Here is a 26463-nt window from a genome sequence, read left to right on the forward strand (position 1 = left end):
GAATCCACTTTCTTGGTTTCCTTTGACACTTTTCTATTCAGATCCAGTCATCTTGCCCAAGATTCTAATATTGGAAGGATAATTTAAGAGCTGTCCTTTCCAATCTCTCATCTCCAAATGTGGGTTTTTCACTATTAACACTGGTTTCTTTCTAAAGCATAGGTAAGATTATGTGACTTTCCTCCTGAAAACCATTTTATTGTCCCTAACATCTCCAGAATAAATTATTTATATAATAACTCTTCGGCATGGTGTCCAAAGTCATTGATGATCAAGTTACAATATGCTTTCTATTTAATCTCCGCAAATCTATATTCTTTGCTGATGGTATTCCATTGCCTGGAGCAACCTTCTATTCATTTTTAAGATCCATCTCAAGCATTTGAAAACCCAAGCATTAGCTGGGACTAACCTGTTCCCATGTGACTTGCCTTCTCCGCTGTAAGCATAGAAGAAGATGGCATTAATTTTGAGAATTCTGTCTCACTAGGTATATATTACAGAAAGAGTATTAAAATGAAGTACAAGAAAATAAACATCATACATAATCCTACCACCTCAAAATGACTAGTTAAAACTTGCCGTATATCTTTATAGTGTAATATGTGTCAGGGTCTATGTTTGTGACTATATCTATTTATATCTACACACACACACACATGCAGATAATGCTATACCGTTCTGTCAGGTCAATTGATAAATACTCTCTTTTAAGGACATTGGGGAGGTTATGAGTTGTGGTTAGTGCTATGTATTGTGTAAGACTAATGAATCACAGACCTGTACCCCTGAAACAAATAATACATTATATGTTAATAATAAAATAAAAATAAAAACAAAATGTAGTAATTGCAAAAAAAAAAAACATTTTTTTTAAATCAAGGTATAATTGACACAACCTTGTATTGGTTTCAGGTGTACAACATAATGATTCTAAATTTGTTTGCATTGCAAAATGATCACCGTAATAAATCTAGTTAACATCCATTCTCATAAACAGTTACAAATTTTGTTTTTTTTCTTATGAAGCCTTTTAAGATCTACTCTCTTAGCAGCATTCAAATGTGCAATACAGCATTATTCACTATAGTCAACATGATGGGCATTACATCCCCATGACTTATTTATTTTATAGCTGGGAGTTTGTGCCTTTTGACCCCCTTCACCCATTTTGCCCTCCCCAACGTCCCCCTTCTTCCACAGTCAGAGAAGTCTGTTCTCTGGATCTATGATCTTGGTTTCGCTTGTTTGTTTTGTTTTGTAGATTCCACTTATAAGAGAGATCATGGAGTGTCTGTCTGTCTCTGTCTGACTTATTTCACTGAGTATAATGCCCTCAAGGTCCATCCTTGTTGTCACAAATGGCAAGATTTCGTTCATTTTTATGGCCAAATAGTATTCCATTGTATATATATATATCACATCTTTATCCATTTCTTCATCAGTGAACACTGATGAATGCCAAAAATAGAATCCCAAAGGGAGATTGGAATATTGTACTGAATTTAACAAAATGCATTTAAAAATTGATAAATGTAAATGTCTACAATGAGTTAATATGCACAAAAGAGAGGTGGCTTTATAACAATATGTATAGAAAAGACTTAAAGGTTTTAGTTCATAGGAAGCAGTATATATTCAAAAGTATAGTCTGAAGTGACTATCAAAAAGTTAACAGGATTTTAGCCTTACTGGAAGTAAATTATCTAATAAAATAGAAGTGTTTGTCTCACTCTAGTCTGCTTGTCAAAACATACATACAATCATGTGTTTAATTCTGGACCCTAGGACTTTAAGAGGTATGAACCAAACTAGAATGTGTTCTCGGAAGGTAATCAGATTGGTGGAGAAAGAACAGAGAAAGGAGTTGCTCAGGGAGCATAAGACTCAGGGGCACATGAAAATGCCTTCTCATTTCTGAGGGACTGTCATGTAAAAGAAATATTAGGCTTGCTATAGGCCTTCTCAAAAAACAGAAACCAAACAAATATGTGAAAAACGCAGGAACTCAGCCTTTTGGTCAAATATACAGAATGTACCACAGTGACTCTTATATTTAGCTTTATATTGAATACCAAAACCAAATGACACATTTCTTCCCCTAAAATCTTAAAGATACAGTATTTCAAAATATTTTCTGTATTTAGTGATTTTTAAAAATTAGTATCTGAAACTTATGTATAATTTTTCAAAATGATTGTACCAGTTTACACTCCCTATGTATACATATTCCTATTGCTGTATGTCACTGCCAAATTTGATCTTGATATTCTTTTTGTTTTTAGCCATTCAGGAATGTATGCATTAGTATCTGAAAGTGGTTATAATTTGCATTTCTTTGAGTTTCTTTTTGTATGTTTACTGAATACTTGTCAATATTTTTCTTATTTTTGAAGGGCTCATTGAAATCTCTTCCTCATTTTTCTTAATGGTGGTGTGTTTCTTTTTGATTTGAAGTAGTTCTTTATATATTCAATATCTTTCAGTTATTAAAATGAAATATCATTTCCCACTCTGTGGCTTTCCTTTTTACTCTCTTTATGCTATCTTTCCAGAAACAGAAGTTCTAAAATTTAGTGTAATCATAGTGCCAGTCATCTCCTTTAGGAACAGTGTTATTTGTGTCTTATTTCAGAAATACTTGCCTATCCCAAAGTCACAAATATATTTTCGTACAAAAATGTTTAGAGCCTGTATTGTTTTATCTTTCACATTTAGATCTTTCCACATTTATTCCACCTGGAACTGATTTTTGTGTATGCTATGAGAAAGGGATCAAAATTTAATTTTTTCCCATATGGGCATCCAATTCACCCAGCAATTATTGAAAAGATGGTCTTTTTTCCAATACTCTGCAAGCGTCTTCATTACAAATCAAGTGTTAAATAATGTGTGACTGCTTTTTCTGGACATTGTATTATGTTCCCTAAGACTATTGCCTATCTTTGGCTAACAGCACATAGTCTTAATTACTGTAGCTTTATTATTAGATTGATATTTGGTAGAGCAAGCCACCCATCTTTTTCTTCTTCAAGATTGACTTGATTATTCTAGGTTACTGCCATTTCCATATAAATTTTAGAATCAGCTTGTTAAATTTTGCAGGAAAAAACTGTTGGAAATTAGATTGACATTGCAGTGAATCTATAAATCCAATGAACAACTGATATGTTCCAATTTTGACTAATTTCATCAATGAAAATAATGTATCTCTTTGTTTATTTGGTGTTAATGTCTCATTATTTTATAGTTTTCTGCTTAGAAATCTGGATGGAAGGACTTAAAGCCATGACCTATGATTTATTTATTTCCCTCTGATTACTGACCTGGTCTTTTCTCCTTACAGACATAATAACTAGACCTCCAGACAAATAGAATAGTGGCAGTTGCTAAGAGAAGAGTGCTTATCTATGGAATGATTTGAGGGGGATGTCCCTGGTTTAGGATTGCCTATTGTAAACAAAACTGCAATATATGGATTTATGAGACATGGCTTCTTGGAGAATGTCACATAAGCTATAAAACTCTCTGGGTTATAAAATGAGATATTTCATAACAAAATTTCCCCAGTGTATGAAATGACTTACATATCTCATTAGAGACCTCGTCTATTACTCAGGACCAGAGAACTCCTGCCTGATGCAGAAAGGAAGGACTAAGAGCTACAAAGGATATTTCAGATCTTTTCCAACTTTGTTGGTGCCTCCTGATTGCTCATATGGTTGGCAGTATTAGTAAAACTTAGTAAAGAGTAAGAGTTCTGATTTTTATCAGTTTGATTTGACAATCACATATGTTGCATTAGGTCAAGATTTTATACATATTTTGTTAGTTTATTCCTAGGTACATGGTATTTTCATACTATTTTAAATGCAATTTTTAAATTCTTATTTTCTGTTTGTTACTGATACATAGAATTATAGTTGATTTACTTTGTATCCATCAACCATCAAAGTTTTGATTTTTAATTCTAATGATTTACTGTATTTTTTTTGGATTTTTTATGTATACAACCATGTTATTTTTAGATTTTGACAGTTTTATTTTTTCCATTATTTATACCTTTCAAGTTATCTTTTTGTTTTTTTGCACTAATTATGAACTTCTTGTTTTTTTTGCACATTGTTATGAATTCCCCAATTTTAGAAGAAAAGCATTATTTTATCATTAATTATGATGTTAGCTGTGGGTTCTTCTGCAATACTCTGTATCAGATTAATAAAGTTCTTCTCTATTTCTTGTTTGCTAATAGTTTATTTTTAAAATCATGGATGTAAAATTTTATCAAACTTTTTTATAACTAGTGAAATGATTTTTTCTTTATTCTGTTATTGATATTTTAGATATTGATAATGAAAATTAAATTGATTATTTTTTTAAAAACTTTTCAATGGCACTATAATTTCATCCAGAAAAGTATAGCATTACAATAATCAGAAGACCAGTAAAGTTCCAGAAATGTGATGATGATGATAATGATAGATGGTGATGATGTTTATTATCACCACTATAAATATCTTAGTAAAACAGACCCTTGTAAATTGTGGAGGGAAACTAGGAAAGAAGTAGAGGCAGCAGAATAGAACCTTCTTCTTATGGTTTGCTGATTCTGTCTCCAGCAGTCTCTGGTTGACTATAAGGAATAAGATTTCTTGTTTTTAGTCTGAAGCTTGTAAGGTACAAGTAATCCTTTAGTCATGATAACAATCTTTCATGAAATGAGGTGAGAAGGTTTTAAAACAAATACTATGTGAAATAGCCCCTATGATTCAAGGACTTACACAAAGAAGTTAAATACATTACAGGAGAGTAGGTGGGAGGGGGAACTACTAAATTCTATATTCTGTGACTTCATTTGGGGAGATTTTCACTGTTTTCCATTAAAGGCATGGCATCTCCAGAACCAAGACTATTAACTGCCCTCAATTATGGATGTGGAAATGAAAGCTTAGAAAGGTTAAGTGACTGGCAGCAGCTGCACGTATCGTCACTGTGGTGGGGTCATTGTTGGAGCTCATGACTGACCCACTGCATGCTGTGCCAGAATGTAACCGAAAATAGGAAGCCTTGAAATCCTCAACAGGATAGGGGATTTCCTACTAGATATCTTCCTATAAAAGTCACTTAGATTAGCATAATGAAAATAAATATTCTATAAAAACCCTAGGACAAGGGCAAGATTTTTTTAAGGGTCTTATATTCCCTTTGCCTTTGGCATTAATCAAGCTCCCACCAGTAGTATGAGATGCTTTGTTCCCCAGTGTGTTTAGACAATCACATTATCATGGTCCTGACAAGTTCTCTCAGTTTATCCCCAAACTGAGATTAAATTTCTTTCATTTTGGTTCTTTCTCTGGTTTGAGAATAAGGACACTACCAGAGATAGACTGTCAGGCATCAATAAACCATTTGGTCCTTCCACAGAGGAAAGAAAATCTTAGGCAACTTCTGAGCTTGGTCTCTGCCTTGTCTGTGGTTATCCATGGTCGTTCCTGGTAGTTGTGATTCTGCCTGCTGAGTCAGTAAGGTGCCCAATAGGGAGAGCTGAAGAGAGTTTGTGCCATCATTGTTCATGTCACCTGAGGGCTGTGCCTCATCTCTGAGAATCTGTTCTCCCAGTCAAGATTTTGGGTATGAGGGGGAGAAGAACGGGGGCTGTAGTGCAGCAAAACTTGTGTTCCCCTCTGTTACGGTGTGAATTGTGTCCCTCCCCCAATTTATATGTTGAAGCCCTAGCCCCCAGTACCTTAGAATGTGACTGTATTTGGAGATAGAGTCTTAAAAGAGATGATTTAAGTTAAAATGAGGCTGAAGTGTGGGCTCTAATCCACTCTGTCTGGTACCCTTATAAGAAGTGGGAATTTGGACACACAGAGAGACACTAGGGGTGTGCATACACATGGGAAAAACCAACTGAGGACACAGCAAGAAGGCAAGCCGAGGAGAGAGGCCTCAGAAGAAACCAACACCTTAATCTTGGACTTCTAGCCTCCAGAATTATGAGAAAATGAATTTCTGTTTTTTTGTTTTGTTTTAATTTTTAAAATTTTATCATGTTATGTTAGTCACCATACAATACATCATCAGTTTTTGATGTGGTGATCCACGATTCATTGTTTTCGTATAACACCCAGTGCTCCATGCAGTACGTGCCCTCCTTAATACCCATCACCAGGCTAACCCATCCCCCACCCCCCTCCCCTCTAGAACCCTCTTTGTTTCTCGGAGTCCATAGTCTCTCATGGTTCATCTCTCCCTCCGATTCCCCCCCCTTCATTTTTCCCTTCCTTCTCCTAATGTCCTCCATGCTGTTCCTCATGTTCCACAAATAAGTGAAACCAGATGATAATGGGCTTTCTCTGCTTGACTTATTTCACTTAGCATCATCTCCTCCAGTCCCAACCATGTTGATGTAAAAGTTGGGCATTCATCCTTTCTGATGGCTGAGTAATACTCCATTGTCTATATGGACCACATCTTCTTTATCCATTCATGTATTGAAGGGCGTCTCAGCTCCTTCCACAGTTCGGCTATTGTGGAAATTGCTGCTATGAACATTGGGGTCCATGTGGCCCTTCTTTTCACTACATCTGTGTCTTTGGGGTAAATACCCAGGAGTGCAATTGCTGGGTCATGGGGTAGCTCTATTTTTAATTTTTTGAGGAACCTCCACACTATTTTCCAAAGTGTACACAACAGTGTAAGAGGGTTCCCCTTTTTCCACAACCTCTCCAACATGTGTTGTTCCTTTCCCTGTCCATTTTTGCCATTCTAACTGGTGTAAGGTGGTATCTCAATGTGGTTTTGATTTGAATTTCCCTGATGGCTAATGATGATGAACATCTTTTCATATGACTGTTAGCCATTTGTGTCTTCTTCAGAGAAGTATCTTTTCATATCTTCTGCCCATTTTTTGACTTATTTGTTTTTTGGGTGTTGAGTTTGAGAAGTTCTTTATAGATCTTGGATACTAGCCCTTTATCTGTAGTGTCATTTGCAAATATCTTCTCCCATTCTGTGGGTTGCCTCTTTGTTTTGTTGACTGTTTCCTTTGCCCTGCAGAAGCTTTTTTCTTGATGAAGTCCCAAAAGTTCATTTTTCCTTCTGTTTCACTAGCTTTTGGAGATGTATCTTGAAAGAAGTTGCTGTGGCCGATGTCAAAGAAGTTACTGTGTATGTTCTCCTTTAGGATTTTGATGGATTCCTGTCTCACATTGAGGTCTTTCATCCATTTTGAGTTTATCTTTGTGTATGGTGTTAGGGAATGGTCGAATTTCATTCTTCTGCATGTGGCTGTCCAATTTTCCCAGCACCATTTATGGAAGAGACTGTCTTTTTTCCATTGCATGTTTTTTCCTGCTTTGTCGAAGATTATTTGACCACAGAGTTGAGGGTCCATATCTGGGTTCTCTATTCTGTTCCATTGGTCTATATGTCTATTTTTGTGCCGGTACCATGGTGTCTTGGTGATCACAGCTTTGTAATATAGCTTGAAATTGGGCAACGTGATGCCCCCAGCTTTGTTTTTCTTTTTCAACATTTCCTTGGCGATTTGGGGTCTTTTCTGATTTCATACAAATTTTAGGATTGTTTGTTCCAGCAATTTGAAAAATGTCATTGGAATTTTGATTGGGATGGCATTGAAGGTATAGATTGCTCTGGGTAGCATAGACATTTTAACAATGTTTATTCTTCCGGTCTATGAGCATTGAATATTTTTCCATCTTTTTGTGTCTTCTTCAATTTCTCTCATGAGTGTTCTGTATTTCCTGGAGTATAGATCCTTTACCTCTTTGGTTAGGTTTATTCCGAGGTATCTTATGGTTTTTGGTGCTGTTGTAAATGGAATCGTTTCTCTAATTTCTCTTTCTACAGTTGCGTTGTTATTGTATAAGCAAGCAACTGATTTCTGTGCATCGATTTTGTATCCTGCCCCATTATTGAATTTCTGTATGAGTTCTAGTAATTTGGGGGTGGAGTCCTTTGGGTTTTCCACATAAAGTATCATGTCGTCTGTGAAAAAGTAGAGTTTGACTTCTTCTTTGCCAATTTGAATACCTTTTATTTTTTTTGTTGTTGTTGTCTGATTGCTGTTGCTAGGACTTCTAGTACTGTGTTGAACAATAGTGGCGAGAGTGGGCATCCTTGCCATGTTCCTGATCTTAAGGGAAAGGCTCTCAGCTATTCCCCATTGAGGATGGGGATTCTCTATTCACTGTGGGTTTTTCATAGATGGATTTTATGAATCTGAGGAATGTTCCCTCTATCCCTATATTCTGAAGAGTTTTAGTCAGGAAAGGATGTTGTATTTTGTCAAATGCTTTTTCTGCATCAATTGAGAGGACCATATGGTTCTTCTCTCTCCTCTTATTAATGTGTTCTATCACATTGATTGATTTGCAGATGTTGAATGACCCTTGCATCCCGGGGATAATTCCCACTGGTTGTGGTGGATGATCCTTTTAATGTGTTGTTGCATCCTATTAGCTAGGATTTTATTGAGGATTTTGGAATCCATATTCATCAAGGATATCGGTCTTAAATTCTCCTTTTTGATGGGGTCTTTGCCTGGTTTGGGGATTAAGGTAATGCTGGCCTCATAGAATGAGTTTGGAAGTTTTCCTTCTGTTTCTATTTTTTGAAACAGCTTCCGTAGTATAGGTATTATTTCTTCTTTGAATGTTTGGTAGAATTCCTCAGGGAATCCATCAGGCCCTGGACTCTTGTTTTTTTGGGAGGTTTTTGATCACTGCTTCAATCTCATTACTGGTTATTGGCCTATTCAGGTTGTCAATTTCTTCCTGTTTCAGTCTTGGCAGCTTATAGGTTTCCAGGAAGGCCTCCATTTCACCCAGATTGCTCAGTTTATTAGCATATAGTTGTTGACGATAATTTCTAATAATTGTTTCTTGGTGTTAGTCGTGATCTCTCCCCTTTCATTCATAATTTCATTAATTTCCCCCTTAGGACCGCCTTTGCAGTATCCCATAGGTTTTGGACCAATGTGTTTTTGTTCTCATTGATTTCCATGAATTGTTTAAGTTCTTCTTTGATTTTCTGGTTGACCCAAACATTCTTGAGCAGAGTGGTCTTTAGCTTCCAAGTGTTTGAATTTCTGCCAAATTTTGTCTTGTGATTGAGTTCCAGTTTTAAAGCATTGTGGCCTGAGAATATGCAGGGAATAATCTCAGTCTCTTGGTATCAGTTGAGACCTGATTTGTGACCCAGCATGTGGTATATTCTGGAGAAAGTTCCATGTGCACTTGGGAAGAATGAGTATTCTGTTGTTTTAGGGTGGAATGTTCTGTAAATATCTATAAGGTCCATCTGGTCCAGCGTATCATTCAAAGCTCTAGTTTCCTTGTTGCTTTTCTGCTTAGATGATCTGTCCATTGCTGAGAGTAGAGTATTGAGGTCTCCTACAATTAACGTATTGTTATCAGTATGACTCTTTATTTTGGTTAACAGTTGGCTTATGTAGATGGCTGCTCCCATGTTGGGGGCATAGATATTTACAATTGTTAGATCTTCTTGTTGGATAGGCCCTTTAAGAATGATGTAGTGTCCTTCTGTGTCTCTAACTACAGACTTCAGTTTAAAATCTAATATGTCTGATAGAAGAATTGCTACCCCAGCTTTCTTTTGAGGTCCACTGGGATGGAAGATGGATCTCCATCCCTTCACTTTCAGTCTGGATATATCTTTAGGTTCAAAATGAGTCTCTTGTAGACAGCATATGGATGGGTCCTGTCTTTTTATCCAATCTGCAAACCTGTGCCGTTTTATGGGAGCATTTAGGCCATTCACGTTGAGAGTGATTATTGAAAATATGAATTAATTGTCGTCATGTTACCTGTGAAGACGTTGTTTTTATAGATTGTCCCTGTAAATTTCTGTTGTCTATCACTCTTGGGGTCTTTCTCCTTTTATAGAACCCCCCTTAATATTTCTTGCAGGGCCGGCTTAGTGGTCACATATTCTTTCAGTTTCTGCCGGTCTTGGAAACTCTGCATCTCTCCATCCATTCTAAATGACAGACTTGCCAGATAAAGTATTCTTGGCTGCATGTTCTTCTCGTTTAGTACCCTGAATATGTCTTGCCAGGCCTTTCTGGCTTGCCAGGTCTCTGTGGATAGGTCTGACTTTATTCTGATGTTCCTCCCTCTGTACGTAAGGAATCTCTTCCCCCTAACTGCTCTTAAGATGGTTTCCTTGGTTCTAAGATTTGCAAGTTTTACTATTACATGCTGGGGGTATTGGCCTATTTTCCTTGATCTTGGGAGGGGTCTTCTCTGCCTCTAGGACATGAATGTTTGTTTCATTCCCCAGATTAGGGAAGTTCTCACCTAAGATTTGCTCAAATATATCTTCTAATCCTCTCTCTCTCCACGGAATCACGGCTCCCCACTTCCTACCTGGATACCAGTTGCCTGCAATATTCTGTTTGTAGAGATCCAGATCTATCTTCTTACATCTCAGGCTGATTTTGTGGGTGTTCAGCTGGTAGATATCCAGCTCAATTCCGGGGACTGGTTGGAATAGGGTCCCCTACTCCTCCGCCATCTTTTCTCCACCCATCTAAATTTCTGTTTTTTAAGACAGCCAGTCTGTAGTATTTTGTTATGGCAGCCCTAGCAGACTAATACTCCCCCTGATCTCATTCCCTGTGTATTTTACTGCATTACTTCAGAATTTCATCCTCTCTTTCTCTTTCCTTTCTTCCCTTCCTTCCAGAGATGTTTGGAAAGCATGCACTTATCCTAGGAATTAAAAGCAGTTCCTGTTCATTCTTGATGCCTGCTGCATTGCTAAAAGCTACGTTGCTGCCATGTCTCAGTATGTGCTACATCCAGTTGCACTGTGGGAAGTGTTGCTACTGGCTATTGCTTTATCTTCATGTGGAATATCAGGTCTTATCTCCCACCTGCTGGAGATGTGAGGTTGGGTTCTTTAATTTCTTCCCACCTATTGCAGAGGACAAAATTCACCTGAAACATACCAGTGGAAGGAGAGTATTTAGAATGGAGACTCTAGTGTCACACCATTTCTCTTTCCCACTGTTGGGATTTTACCTCTACCTTCTTTCTCAAAGAGGGACCTGGAAAAACCTAGCCCCATATCTATTCAGGTCCAGAGAAACCAACTATACCACCTACTTTTTAGCTCCTAACAGACATGGATGAGTTTGGGAGGTGGTAGGTGGAAATGACCATCACCCTACTGTCACTGCTTGGTGGACCTTCCAGTACCTGCCCACAACTTCCAAGTCAGCTGATTTCTTGGCACCTGAAAAATATATTCCTTTGACCCTTACCAGGAATACAGGCCATTCTCCCAGTCTTGCAGGGGCCACTGAATCATGACCTCCTGTAGCTCTTTTGGAATCCTAGTGCAGAAGAGGAAACACCAAGCCCCTTGAGGGGTTCTGGGCTTCTGGATTTCACATTTTGCAAAAGTTGTTACAAAATATTATCTAAATGCTTACTTAATCTCTGGTTTTTTTTTCAATCAGGAGTTTAACTTGACATCAGGTGTTCTTAGCATGAGTCTTATAATTTAACTTCAAGAGTCCACAGCCCTCTGAATTATGTTGTGCAATAGTGCTGTGTATGTCCATTTTTTTTTCCAGGAAGAGATTCAGATTCTCAAAGGGGCTCGGAGACTGCCACAACACTATGAGTTGTTGATTCTTAATGCTTTTGTATATTTGACTTGGGCAGAAAATTCTCTACCGATTTCTGTCCTTTTGTGATTGTTGTGCATGATCCATACTCTGTTTCCACAAAGCTAACCTTGATAGAAACACATGTGGAAGTGCCACATTTGAGTCTGGTATTTTGGTATTACCGCATATGTTTTAAATCATTGATATAACAAAGACTATAAATCATTCTTTTGGTATTTTTTATTTTTAAATAATTCCCATGGATTGCCAAATGATCCTTTGATGAATTTTAGTCTCACTGAAAAAAAAAAAAAGATAGTATTTTCTTCCCAGTATCCTTTGGTATGACTTCGGGTCTGTTACTAGAGGAAGAGTTTGAAAGAGTCACTCTGGGAGAGGCTGACTCATTTTTTTATAAGGATTTTTAGGGTATTTTCCATTTTTCAAGTTTCTGTTTGTTTTTTTTTTTTTTCTATCATTCTCTGCTTCTATAACAACTGACTCTGATTCGGTTTTATAGGGATATAGATGTGTATTTGTTAATTTCTTTTTTCTTTTGTGTGTTAACATCTACAGACTGCAAATTATTTTAAAACCAAACAAACACTGACTCCATAGCCCTGTAAATTATTTTATTTTCCCATAATGTTTTTTCTGAGCACATGCATCTTGTTTAAATGAAACTAGCAGTAGTAATTTAGATGTAGCAAATGACACTGAGAAAATTTCAGATGGTTGTTAGGAGTTTGGGTAGCTTTCATCCAAAAGATTCTTCAAAATGGTATGGAATGCCAGGTCATTTAACCAAACTTCTTTGGATCAAAACTCTTGGCATCATTTATGGATCTGTGGTACCTTTTTTTTGGATTTGATTTCAAGGGTAAATGATTACATTAATATGGTTACAATAAATTATGTGAAGAATATAAAAGATTGGAATGTAATGTCAACCTCAGTCATCCCTCAAATTCAGTCTTTTTAAAGAAATGTAAATCTTCTTCTTCCTTACTTATTTAAGGAAGAAGAAATAGGGATGGATAAGGCAAGTAGAGTTAGGGATTTAGTGTGGGTGGGTGTTCAGTGAGTTTTCTTAGTAAGTCCTTATTCTTTCCCCATCTGTAATTACTTATTAGTATTCAGGAATTGAACAATTTTTTAGAGGAAAGAACTCAGGAGGAACTGTAAAAGGGATAATCTTTCTCCTTCCCCTGATCTGAAACTAATCTCCAGAGAGTAGGTTAAAATTAGCAGCCCCAGAAAGTATGTTTAAATAGTCAATTGCTCTTTGTTGAGTCTTGAAAGAAGGGAGAAAGTGTTGATTGAGTGGAGCCTCTTCCTTAGCCATCTGTGATGTTGGATGGGAAGTGGATAAAGGAGAGAGACAGAGGGAAAGACAGTGGAGGAAAGACACGGCCAGGTTCTCCTAGCCTGACCCAAAGCAGGAGAGCTATAGGTTTCTGTCGACCTCAGAGGTCGACAGGTTTCAAGCATGCAGCCCAGACCCTTCAGCCTGGCCAACCACATCCCGCATTTATACATTTATTTATCTTTTTTAAATTGAAGTATAGTTGACACACAGTGTTAATTAGTTTCAGGTGTACAACATAGTGATTCAACAAGTCTATCTGTTATGCTATGTTCACCATCTGTGTACAGTGTAGCTACCATCTGTCACCACACATCACTATAATAATACCATTGACTATATTCCCTGTTCTGTGCCTTCTATCCCCATGACCTGTTCATTCCATAACTGGAAGCCTGTGTCTTCCACTCCCCTTCACCCATTTTGTCTGTCTCCTCAACCCCCCCTTCCCTGTCAATATCAGTTTATTTTCTGTATTATATGAGTCTCTTTCTGTTTTTGTTCATTTGTTTTTGTCTTTTAGATTCTACATGTAAGTGAAATTACATGGTTTGTCTCTCTCTGACTTTTTTCACTTAGCATAATACCCTCTAAGTCTATTCATGTGGTTGTGAATGGCAAGATATCCTTTTTAATGGCTAATATTCCATTGTGTGTGTGGGGGGGGGTATATATATGCCACATATTCTTTATTCATCATCCCTTTCTTTTAAGAATATCCTTAGGCCTCCCTTTTTTTCACTTAAATAGCAGAATCCAGGTATGTTCACACCATGTCTTTGGTTTTCTCTACCACCTGCCTAACCCTCACCTCCATTCTTCTAGAATTTTCTCGCCTTTAATTCCCATTCCAAGTTCTTACCAATTTCCCCTTCCCACTGTCCCTTCTTGCAGTATTCATCACTTGCTAGGAAAGTCTTCTAAAAGACATTGAAGAGACATTTGGGAGCTGGGCAGCAAGAATCCCAACAGACATGGCTTATGTCTCCCAGCTACGTGATGACAGATAAAAAACCACCCCACTAACTGTGCAGAATTAACACAGACCAAACAGAACAAAGTGCCATACAGCTGAGCTAGCTTTATGAGCAGAACCTGAGCTGGGCCAACTTAATTGGCTTTTAAAATGACTTGATCTATATTCATGAAGTCTTCTATCTTAACAAAAGAAAACACAGAGATTGTAAGTTTTCATCTTTTGCTTAGAAACATTTTATTTATTAATGTTGAACTAGGACTCCTTGAAGGTTCCAATAGAAATATTATGTTGTCTGAATACCTTTTTGATGCTTGGTACTATGAAAAAAGTTGAAGCTGTCAATTTTAGGTAAGATATTTGGATACTTATGTGAGGTGGCAGATCTAAGGTGGGAATAAACAGCTGCTGACTTGGCATGATTTAGGAGGAATTGGAAAAATTGTTCGTGTTCATCGAAAGTCACTAAACAGGAGACCTCGATTGCATTCTGTTTTGTTTGGGGTAAATTTCTCCACTCTTAGCTTTAATTTCCTAGCTATGAAACAAGGGCTGCAGGGAGAAGTAAAATTACTGCTTTCTAAGGTTAGAGCTCTAAAATCCCATTCTTTTAGACAATTTTGCCAAAATTACCTCCTTCGTTGGCCTGCCCGAATAACTGAAATTCCACATTTAGAGACTGTTTTGCAAAACTTAAGTTGAAGACATTTTTCTCTGGGAAGCAACAATAAATTATGGGCTATTAAGCACTTAGCAGAAGAATAATTTACCAGACAGGTAGCTAAGAAGGTAGCAATGTACAGGAGAGGCTTGTGAAAGAATTAAAGTTCATACAGAATGTTAGCAGGGGATAATTCCTCCAAAATAACTTGGGCCTCAAGGTTCTGGGTGCTAAAGGAGGTGTAGAAGTCTGGCCAATGTGATGGCCCCATGACCAAACCTGCTTTGTAATTTTTCAAAAAGCAGACTGATGCTGGAAGAAAATGTTTCTTCCTCTAAAGGACCCGAGATGATGGTATGGCTTAGATGACTGCCTTCAAAGGTAGAATGACCAGTTTCCACAGAGTTTATCTTACTTCTGGGAAGGGTGGTATTTTTGTGTAAGAGAGTAGATGAGGATTTAGATATGTGCACTATAGACCCAAAAAAGGAAGGAAGCCAAGATGTACAACTATACAGGATTTTCTATGTATTGGGCATTACATCATTCATTAATGCATATAAAGATATGCATGTACTTCCTGTACAACCTACAGGAAGTCTGTAGGTTACACAGATCTGAAATACAAATCCATATCAAAGGGCCTGAAAAGAAAAATTAATCACATCAGATGAGTGTATCATGTAGCACCTGTGCCAGCAGCACCAGAAAACGAGGAATAATTCAAAGTGATATCTCGGCAGGGAAAGAAATTGCTTCAGTGGGAACCAAACAGAAGAACCTAGGTCTGGTATTAGACTGATCAGAAGTGAACCCTGGTTCTCTCTGTCCTAACTGTGTGCATTTGGGTAGGTGGCTTAACCTCTGTGAGTCTCAGTTTCATTCTCTGTAAGATTGCAGTCAGCCTCTATCTCTTAGAGTTGGGGAATTAAGTGAAACAGCGTGTAAAAGATGAGGCATCACTTGTTCTCAGCAAACAGTTGTTAGAATCATTAGCAATAAGACTATCCTTAGGTGAACACATCAAATTTAAAAAATGATAAAAATTCTTCCCAATTACACTAGGTTAATAAGACCCTAAATGCCCACAGTTGGCTTGGCTAGTTCTATCCATTTCACTCTCCTTGCCCTCTTGCCACTGGAAGAGTTGAGCCATGAGCAGGATTTGCCAGTGTCTAGTGTTGAAGTACAGAGAGTTCCCAGTAAGGGCTCAGGACCTAGAAGTTTCCAGAAAGGTCTGAAAGATGTTTTATCATCTCACCAGGATTCCCTTGGGCACAGGATTCTCTCTCTCTCTCTCTTTTAAGATTTTATTTATTTATCTGAGGGAGAGTGAGTAAGAGAGAGAGCAGGAGCAGGGGTAGAGAGAGAGGGACAAGTGGACTCCCCGCTGAGCAGGGAGCCCGACATGGGGCTTGATCCCAGGACCCTGGGATCATGATCTGAGTTGAAGGCAGACCTTTAACCGACTGAGCCACCCAGCCGCCTCCTCTCTCTCTATCTTTATATGCATTAATGAATGATGTAATGCCCAATACATAGAAAATCCTGTCTTGTGATTTATTTAATTAGAAGTAGCAGAATTCTGAGGAACTGTGTTTTAGGCTGCACACCATTGAGTATTGAATGAGTCACATGTGACATGCAACGATATCATGTGATTTTCCATTTTTATCCTATAGTGACTTCCTTGCATTGGCAAGATTTTTGGAACCAGAATATTAAAGTGGCACTTTCTAAATTTTTTTGTATCTTAGACATAAATTATATTGTGGGTCCTTATACTTCTGAAGCAGTTTTCCCTACTCAAAAATAATTTACACCAAGTGTTACTGACTGATTGCAAATAGGACATTGGATTTGCACAATGAGATTTTACTGCCTGGCTCACATGATTTTAGTATGCTTTAGTGTGGAGTAAGTTTTCCAAGTGAGAAGATTTGGCAAGTATAAGAGGCTGAAGTTTTCATTTCAGGTACCCTCCTTCCCAAGTCTCTCCAAGGATGAGGGAAATGGTTGGCACGCTGACAGATGTTTTATTGCTATGTGAACATCACATTTCCAGAATTCTTCTTACACAGGCTAATTAACATTGCACCTGACTACTTGTACTTACCTTTTTCAGGTTGTAATTTCCCTTTGACCAAATCATTACTGGCCTCAAGAGGAGTTGAACTTACTCAGTTTTATGTGAAACACAGAAGCATGTGAACAAAGAGCCAGGACATAGAGAAATCCTTTCTACTCGTTTAAACTTCAGTATCTGTGGGCACCAGGTTTCATCTACAATCCGAGACACCCCCACCTCCTTGGATAAATGTGCCCATGGCAGGGAAGCTACTGCTTTCTGTCTGTATTTGCTTCTCACTACTTTTGCTTTTTGTTGTTTCTGTAGTGGGCTGAAATGATAGCTCCCACAAAAGATATGTCTATGTCCTAATCCCCAGAACTTGTAATGTGACCTTATTTGGAAAAAGGATCTTTGCTGATGTAATTAAGTTGAGGATCTTGAGAGGAGGAGCTTATCCTGCATTCAAAATGCAATCATAAGTATTCTTAGGAGAGAGAGACAATGAGAAGACACACAGAGAAGAGGAGGAGGCAGTGTGACCATGAGGCAGAGACTGGAGCCCTGCAGCCATAAAGCAACAATTGCCAAGAGCCAGCAGAAGCTTGCAGAGGCAAGGAAGGATTTTTCCCTACAGCCTTTGGAGGGACTGGCTCTGTGACATCTTGATTTTGGTCTCCTGGCTTTCAGAACTGAGAGAATACATTTCTATTGTTTTTAGCCTCCCATTTGTGGGAACTTGTTACAATGGCCACAGGAAACTACTTTTCACTGTCTCTTTTACTCCATTTCAGTTCTTCTATACTTTAGTGCTCTTGCCTGTTTATGCCCTCCCTCAAAATTTCTCTCCTTCTCTCTCTGTCCATCTGTCTCATTATTGTATCATTGCCAAGGGAAAGCATATACCAATAATGAATGCATATGGTTATGATTGGGCTTTTGCAAAGTTGATTTGACTGTTAAGGCAAGCTAACCATGTTTTAAACTTTAATGGACATGTAGATCACTTGGGGGTTTTGTTAAAAAATGCAGATTCCTGACTTCTACCCTAAGACATTTCTGATTTTATCCATCTGGAATGGGACCTGAGAACCTGCTTTTTATAGAAGACCCTGAGGGATTCTTATATAGATGGTCATCAGTCCACACTTTGGAAAACATTAAAGTAAGGCATGACTCCCTTAATCTATCAAAAACTTATGTGGATTTATGGTATGGGCCTGTCAGTACAAAAGCCCATTACAATCCAGTAAGTTGTGTTTATGGAAATCCTGGCCCTCTGTCTGTGGAAACATAGGTAGCATCAAAAGTATTTAGTTAGAGTTGCATTTAACAACACATACGGGGAGTTCAAGGAAACACGAGTGCTTCCTCAACACTCATTGCAAAGCCAAGAGGGGCTGGCATGCCATTTTCTGGTACATTCCTTACTGCCACTGTCTAGAAAGAGGATTGGACAGGTTTGACTAGGCCATGTTCTCACACCCTGGGCCAATTTTTGGTTTTGCCTCATGGTTGTGTCACTCAGGGTGGAAAGTGCCTTTGTCACCAGTTTTGCCCCACAGTGGAGCGAGCTCTTCTCGCCGTCTGCTTAGCAGCTCTAAACACTGCCCAAAGGAAGAGTGGCTGTGGAATTCTAGAAGGGTTCTGACTGGAAGCAGCCCCAGCTTACTTCTTCAGTTTTCCTACAGTCCTCCTCAGACTTGGGAGTTCTCTGGAGCCACTTGGTTTTAGATGTTGCCAGAGGCCACCCAGCCAGAAGGTGATCAGCTTTCAATCCTTGATGGACTGTAAACTCTGCTACACTGGGGACAGAAAGTAGAGGCTGAATAGAGGCTGAAAAGGGTTGTCAGTTTGTGCCTAGAGGAGGGCATTGTATGGATGTGATGGGGCACAGAGTCATCTTTTCTTTCTTCTTCTTCTTCTTCTTCTTTTTATTTTTTGGTAATTGGAGTAAGCATTCTCTCATGAATTAGAAATGCTGGTTTATTAGGCAAGTCTCCTATAAGGACCCCATCACAGTACTCTTTGTGGATGCCTCCAGACCATATTGGCTTTATCTCCTTCCTGCCTCCTCACAGTGCTCCTCAGGCATTTGGTTTGGTTCCTTGATGGCACCCTGTCTTGACCTGTTCTTTAATTGTTTTGTATGCATTGCTGAAATTGCTCCTTTAGGCCAGGATTTACACCTTTCACAGCAACAGTGTAAACACAGCAAAAACTTTACAAATTGATTTAAAATCTTGGCCTTTTAACAATTGAACTTTAAAGTATGCTGTTTTTACCTATCATTGAGCAGTGGTTCTCAAACCTTAGCTGAAGGGTTTGTTACAACAGAAATTGATAGGTCCCACCCCTAGAGTTTCTGCTTCTGCTTCTGTTAGAATTTTCATTTTTAACAAGTTCCCAACTAATGCTGCTGACTCGGGGATAACTCTTAGAGAACCTCTGCTCTAGAGAATGTACACTTTTTCCTCTGATGGTTTCCTATTATGGGCTACAAAAGTCTGATTTTTATATTTTTGGAGAAATTAAATGGTATCTTTGTAACTCAAGTACCAGACTTCAAATTAGTAAGCCAAACAAATGTGATTAACACCTTTATAAGTGTTATGATGCTTTAAAAATAGTCAACCATGATGGAATGCTAAGTTGTAAACTACGGTTCATTTGAAACTTGGTAGGCTGCCTATTGTGTCATGCTCAGCTTTTCAACTCATGCTTTTTGACCTACAACCATTTCTCTACAAGCAGCCTCAACCCCAGGTTAGATGTCCTGATCATACTTCCCCTTGTTTCACTCCCATTCTCAGAGGGTCATCTTCAGCATCCCCATGCCCAAGAAATCTCATGGTTTGGGGAAAAATTAGGTATGACCTCCCTTTCACCAACTACCTATTTAAAATTTTTTTTTTTTAAGATTTTTTTTTATTTATTTATTGGACAGAGAGAGACACAGAGAGGGAACAGAAGCAGTGGGAGAAAGAGAGGGAGAAGCAGGCTTCCTGCTGAGCAGGGAGCCTGATGTGGGGCTCGATCCCAGGACCCTGAGATCATGACCTGAGCCGAAGGCAGAAGCTTAACGACTGAGCCACCGAGGCGCCCCACCAACTACCTATTTTAAAGCACATGAATAAAATGCATGTTGTAACCAATATCATGCACTTTTGTTTTAGCTCCATGGCCTGTGGGGCTCTTCAGGTTAACATTATATACTTATTCCTAGCCTCATAAGTACAATGAGGTATATTACAGAACTTTTGACGTTTGAAAGTCCTTACTCTCGGAAAGAGAAGAATATTCTAAGCTGAGAAAATGCACTTTCATGTGGATAAGTGGAGCAGAATTGGAGGCTATCAAAAGTTTTGGTAAGTCTGTTCTACAGTAGGAGCTTCTCGCAGCTTCAGGACTAATATTTTGAAGTCTTTGTTTTTTATGGCTTTACAGGGCAAGCTTGATTCCCAGAGTGAGGATGAGCCTATCCCCAGGACTTTAACAATGTCTTCATAATAGATCAGATGTTGTGAGGTTTCTTCTTTTACCTAGCCTTCCGTTGAACCTAATACCCTTGCCACTTATTGCTCAATGTCTTCATATACTTTCTTTGTGTGTGGGAGGTTTGCTGGTCCAGCTCTCTGCACATAGTAGGCTTCATAAGGATAAGTCTGTACATTTTTAGGTGTCCTCCCCTCCCCCATCACGAGACTAAAATGGTCAGATCATGAGACAAACAAATCAAAGAAAATAAGCAAAACAGATCGTGTAAAAGACAAATACTGCAATTATCAAGCAGAAAAGAAGTGAAAGTCTTTTAAAAAGACAACATATTTGGAATAGGTTGTGGAAACGGAGGCTTCAGAAACTGCCACCCATGTACACAGAACTACTTCTCAGCTGTATTTCACTGAGTAGATGAAAGGAAGAGATTGCAAAAGAAAAAAGAAACAAAGCAAAACAAAGCTGCTCAAGTCATTACCACAGGACAAAGCTCCTGACATTCTAAGTTTTTCAGAAGAAATAGACCATAGAAATGTTATAAACAGCCAGAGTCTCCTCTCCTTGCCCTTACTCAAATTCTTTACACTAATACAAATTTCAGAGTTGTAGTACAGGTCTTTTTGTTTTGTTTTGCTTTGTTTTAAATAGTTTGTAATTAGGGAGATTTCTTTGTTTAGTACAGTCTGTCCAGCCGGTAACTTAGATGTGCCAAGAGTAGCATGGCGTCCTTAGGTCTTGTACTAGGGAGTAGTAATTAGAACTGGATGAATCTCATTTAACATAGTGGTCTGATGTCAGGCCCACACCCTTGTTCTTCAAATTCAGAGAAAAGTTAAATTGGTACAAAAATAAATTTTCTTGAAACATTGCTCCCTGGACTTGACATTTTGGTGTTTTGGCTCTTTTGATCTTTAGCAATGAGTACTGAGGAGTAAATAACAATGGGAGCCTTTCTGAGAATACCACATGAACATGGTAATTTATAAAGTAAAAGTTGCCAGATGTCCAGGAGTCTCCATTTTAGGCTCTTGGACTGCAATTCCAGTATCCATGACCCTGGTCTGTTAAATGAGAGTCTGAACTGGTGAAGGTACATCCCATCACATGTGAAGGTGTCTTCACATTGAGCATTGGTTGGAAAGTTCATTAACAGAGAGATTTAAGCTTTGTGTATGTGTGTGTATCTGTATTTTTGTGCAGTTCAGCAATATAAATTACAAATGACAATGTACTCGAAAACTTTAGAGTAAAATACCCATAAAATAAATAAAACAAAAAAGATAAAATGCCAGAACTGAAAGTAGCCTCAGAGTTCTTCTTTTGCACCACTCATTATAGGTTAAAAAATCGGTGTTAAGAAAGGGGAAATGATGTTTAAGACCCCACAGCTTTATGCCATTTCCTGTTTATCTACTTTTTATTTTTTAAAGATTTTATTTATTTATTTGACAGAGAGAGACACAGCGAGAGAGGGAACACAAGCAGGGGGAGTGGGAGGGGGAGAAGCAGGCCTCCTGCAGAGCAGGAAGCCCAATGTGGGGCTCGATGCGGGGCTTGATCTCAGGACCCTAGGATCATGACCTGAGCTGAAGGCAGATGCTTAACAACTGAGCCACCCTGGCACCCCTGCCACTTCCTGTTTAGATCCCCTATGGGATTTCAATGACTTTCACTCACTGTACCTTTGCCAAGACTTTTTAAAAAATGAAAGAGTGGTGGGCTGAGGATCAGGCAAAGAGAATGGATGAAGAAAATTAGTTGCTGCAGGAAGAGCACCATTTATCAGGAGAAACCCGCACAGTAGTGACAAGAATGTTCTTGAGTTGGCTGTCCTCCACCCTCACCCTACCCTACCCAGCTGAACTACAGAAGTGATGGCTGGTAGAGACAGTCTCTCCTGTGTCCAGGGAAGCGGTGCTGTTTGATCTCATCCTCATGCTTCTTCCCATTTACCAAGATATCTAAAGCTTTTTTTTTCCTTCCCAAAGGTCAGAAATGCTCACTCCCATTTAAGATGATTTTTTATTTTTTTTGAGGTTGGCAACTGCATGTCTGAGACTAGATAACAAAAATGCTTTCATAAGGGTCAAAATGCAAAAAGGCAAACCTATGTCATGACACAGGGAAGGATTTTGACTGCTTTTCCAAAGACAGTGAACCAAGAGTGAAATGGAGGGAGAAGTCATGAAAACCAAGTGCATGAAAAAATAAAGACTCTCAGAAAAGCAATCTGAACCTAGGACTTCATTCAGCACTTTTCTTAATCTTTGGGGCTTTTGACATTTTTTTCTCTCCAAATGTAAGAAAATAAGGATAGTTTTCTAGAACAGAGAACAAAATATCTTCTCCAAAACATTAGCTTATGCAGGCTGACTGGGAAAGCAGTTCTTAATGGGGCACTGAATTGATGATAACCCCCCTAGTGATTTGGGGATTACTGAGTGAAGAACTTCTTTTTGGCTCCAAAAAATCTAACTGAATTTCTACTTGAAGTTTAACACAAGGTCGGGATAACCCAGCATCATCCTGGAGTTGAGTGAGTTTACTTCTTCAATCAGCTTTTTTGAAAAGCTTTGAATAATTTAATAATAACAGACAGCATATAATTAGTAAATAGATGTTTTAGGAATCCTAAAAGGTTTGGGAAACATGAAGTTTCTTAAAAGAGGAAATTTAGGAAATTAATGGAATTAAGTACCTTCACTTGTAAAGAACTGTAATACTATTCAGCATCAGGAAGACAAGAATAGTGTAGAAGAAACACTCTTAAATTTGGAAAATTTTAGTACAATGGCAAAAGAGGAATTAAATTAATCTTGATAAAGGAAATGGGAGTGAGTACAATAAAAGAGAATACACTATTTTTCTAAGATTACGGTGCACGAATACACCAAGCATCTGGAAATATCTTCCAGTAAGAGTTAATGGCTAGTATATATGCAAAGCAATTGCAGTTATAGTGAAAGGTCTCATTTACTTGGTGCTTGCTATTGACTAGACTCAGGGGTGAAGAATTTTGCAAATGATGTCTAATTTAATCCTTGAGACAATCCAGTGAATTAAGTGCTTTTACATCTGTTTTACAGATAAAGAAAATGGAGGTTTATGAAGGTTGAATAACATGTCAAGTCTTAGAGCTAATAGGCGTGGGAAGTAGAATTTGTAGCTCATCTCTCTTTGCTCTGAGCCTTTACTTCAACCACTTAATTGTTCTTTCTGTATCCATTGTTTCCTTTAACTGTCTCTTAAGAAGTTCACTCCAGGGCCATTTTGGCGGCTGGTTTTAGGTTGGGGCCGTCCCGCATCTAAGGCAGGAAGCTGGTGGCCGCAAAGAAGACAAAAAAGTCGCTGGAGTCGGTCAACTCCAGGCTCCAGCTTGTTATGAAAAGTGGAAAGTACGTGCTGGGGTACAAGCAGACTCTGAAAATGATCAGACATGGCAAAGCGAAACTGGTCATCCTCGCCAACAACTGCCCAGCCTTGAGGAAATCTGAAATAGAATACTATGCCATGTTGGCCAAAACTGGTGTCCATCACTACAGTGGCAATAATATTGAATTGGGCACAGCATGTGGGAAATACTACAGAGTATGCACACTGGCTATCATTGATCCAGGTGATTCTGATATCATTCGAAGCATGCCAGAACAGACTGGTGAAAAGTAAATCACGCATAATTTTTCTTTAATAAAACTGGCCACAGCTTGTTTAAAAAAAAAAAAAAGAAATTCAGTCCAAATGCCTGTCAGAAATCTCTATAAGTGTTGGAAATTAAACCAATTCTCCTTTTTAATTTGTGTGGGAATAGTCTGATATTTACTAATCGAAAGACTATAATCCTGAAAGCAGACTGAGGTTTAAAAGCAATTTAAATTAGATGAAACTTTGCATTATTATATATGAAAATATGCATAGCTTACATTTTAAAAAATGCCATTCATCTAAATTTTAACATTTTCTAGTATAAGCATATTTATATGAGATTACTATTTTTAAAAAAATGTGCTTTTTAATCTAGATTTAGTTTTTGCTAGCATAAACATATTTATATTAGATTAGTATTCCACTGGGTTCAAATATTTGCTTTTTGCTTCAGTGAACACCTGTTAGTCACATTAGAAATCTGTTTTTGACATTTACTATTTAACAAGCCCATTATTTGGCACCCACTCTTTTAAAAGTGACCAGTTCAAGAACTGACTGTGACTTGGGTAGTTCTTCTTAACAAATGAGGTTATTAAATTCCTTGTAACTGGCTCAAAATGAAGCTTATATTTTATTTACAAAGTGGCAGTTGACACCAGTTGTTTGAAAAATGTCAGTCTGATGAGAAAACCGCTGCCACCTGAAAAATGTAGGCCAAACTCCAAGAAAAGCATTATTTTGTATAAGTCCTGTGAGGATTCAGCTTGAACTAAAGGGCTCTCATTTGGCTCTGATGATGAAGTTCATGATTCACTTTTTAAAAATGAGAAGGTGCAAACCAACTGCTCATTCTTTATGAAGTCTTTTACAAGTTTGCAAATGCATTGCCTACTCAAGTACATTGCTAAGTAGACAATCACACAAGTATATCATAGTGGAATACATGTTAGAAAAATGGACAGTGGTTTTGGGGGTCCAGAGCAGAGGGTGGCTGAGTCTTCTAGCAGGGATGGGGGAAACGATCATAAAGGAGGAGTATTTTCTCTGGGTTTGAAGGTGTTGGCAAAATACATCAGATCAAGGCTACCATGCATCAGAAGAATTTGCTGTTAAGAAATTTGAATTGATAACTACTTTTTTTCTTTAAAGTTTTCTAGTGGAAATTAACCTTTATTTGTCTTTTGCACAGAGAACAGTTTTACCTGCTTTTTTCCCACTTACTCCCATTGAATGTATGTTGGGTGTACCCAGTCCTCTGTCATTCCATAGATCTCTGAAGCCCCTGGGAATCAAATGAGGACCAAGTAGTGTGAATAATGTGTTCCTTGGCGAACATCTCCTCTTTAAATGTCCTCATTTCAGGAGAAAAAAGGGATATGCTTGGAGACTGGCCTGAGAAGTCAGCATAATTCAAATGAAAAATATATTAGATCAATTAAAAATAATTTAGCTCTCTGCTAGCTAGCTGCTAGCTTCCTTAAATCATTTCTTATCCAAGCTAGCCCAGTTGGATATATAGATTATATATAGATTAGATTATAATCAAGTTGTGCCAAATTCTGCAATTTACCTCCTTAGTTTTCTGGGGTCTCAATGGGTTTTCAGGGACCATAGCAAAGAAACCAGAAGGTGGGCACTAGATTACCACATTTGCTTGGCTTATCAGCAAAACCAAGAGGTTACTGTGTACCTCTATCCCACCACTATTGTTCAGGGAGATTTTGTGGGCACACACTATACTCATTTCCTAGATTGGCAGGGCACACTAAATTCTGGACTATGATTTGAAATGGAGATCACTGTTATCTCATTAGCCATGAACTTCATTTTTTTAAAAAGATTTTATTTATTTATTTGACAGAAAGAGTGATAGCAAGAGCAGGAACACAAGCAGGGAGGGTGGGAGAGGGAGAAGCAGGCTTCCAGTGGAGCAGGGAGACCAACACAGGGCCTGATCCCAGGACCCTGGGATCATGACCTGAGTTGAAGGCAGACACTTAACGACTGAACCACCCAGGTGCCCCATGAACTTCATTTTTTGAGGAATTGAAAGAATTATATAGGGGCGCCTGGGTAGCTCAGTCGTTAAGCGTCTGTCTTCGACTCAGGTCATGATCCCAGGGTCCTGGGATCAAGCCCTGCATCGGGCTCCCTGCTCAGCAGGAAGCCTGCTTCTCCCTCTCCCACTCCCCCTGCTTGTGTTCACTCTCTTGCTGTCTCTCTCTCTCTCTCTGTCAAATAAATAAATAAAATCTTAAAAAAAAAAGGAATTAGATAACTCAGAGGACATTGGACAGTTATTGATAGCCTTTGTAATAAACTTAAAAATTGACATTTAAAAAAATAGAGGTAGAAACATTTTAATGTTGGACCCATTTTTCCTGGTGAAACCACACTAAGATTTTGAAAACAATCTAGATTTGCCTGATAATGGTGGTTCTTCACATTTTTTCTATTGTGATACATATGGTTACATGTGAAACACTCTTATGGCTAAACACAGATTTGGAAGTTGAATTACTACTTAGATAAAATAGATTTTGAATCATGCACAAATCATGTACTCTAATCTCTACTCTTTTTT

At 38.2% G+C, this 26463-nt stretch overlaps 1 protein-coding gene across 1 annotated transcript in view; it reads left to right on the plus strand.

Moving 5' to 3' along the window:
* Nucleotides 1-23941, plus strand: part of LOC118356967 (60S ribosomal protein L30-like) — a 46111-nt gene extending 22170 nt beyond the window's left edge. Inside the window, exon 2 of the mRNA XM_035727533.1 lies at nucleotides 23545-23941. Coding sequence (XP_035583426.1) covers nucleotides 23545-23900 — 356 coding nt within the window. The 3' untranslated portion in view covers nucleotides 23901-23941. The remainder of the gene's footprint in view (nucleotides 1-23544) is intronic.
* The last annotated feature ends 2522 nt before the right edge of the window (nucleotides 23942-26463 follow it).

This window comes from Zalophus californianus, chromosome 5 (genome assembly GCF_009762305.2).
Source record: "Zalophus californianus isolate mZalCal1 chromosome 5, mZalCal1.pri.v2, whole genome shotgun sequence".
Classification (NCBI taxonomy): domain Eukaryota; kingdom Metazoa; phylum Chordata; class Mammalia; order Carnivora; family Otariidae; genus Zalophus; species Zalophus californianus.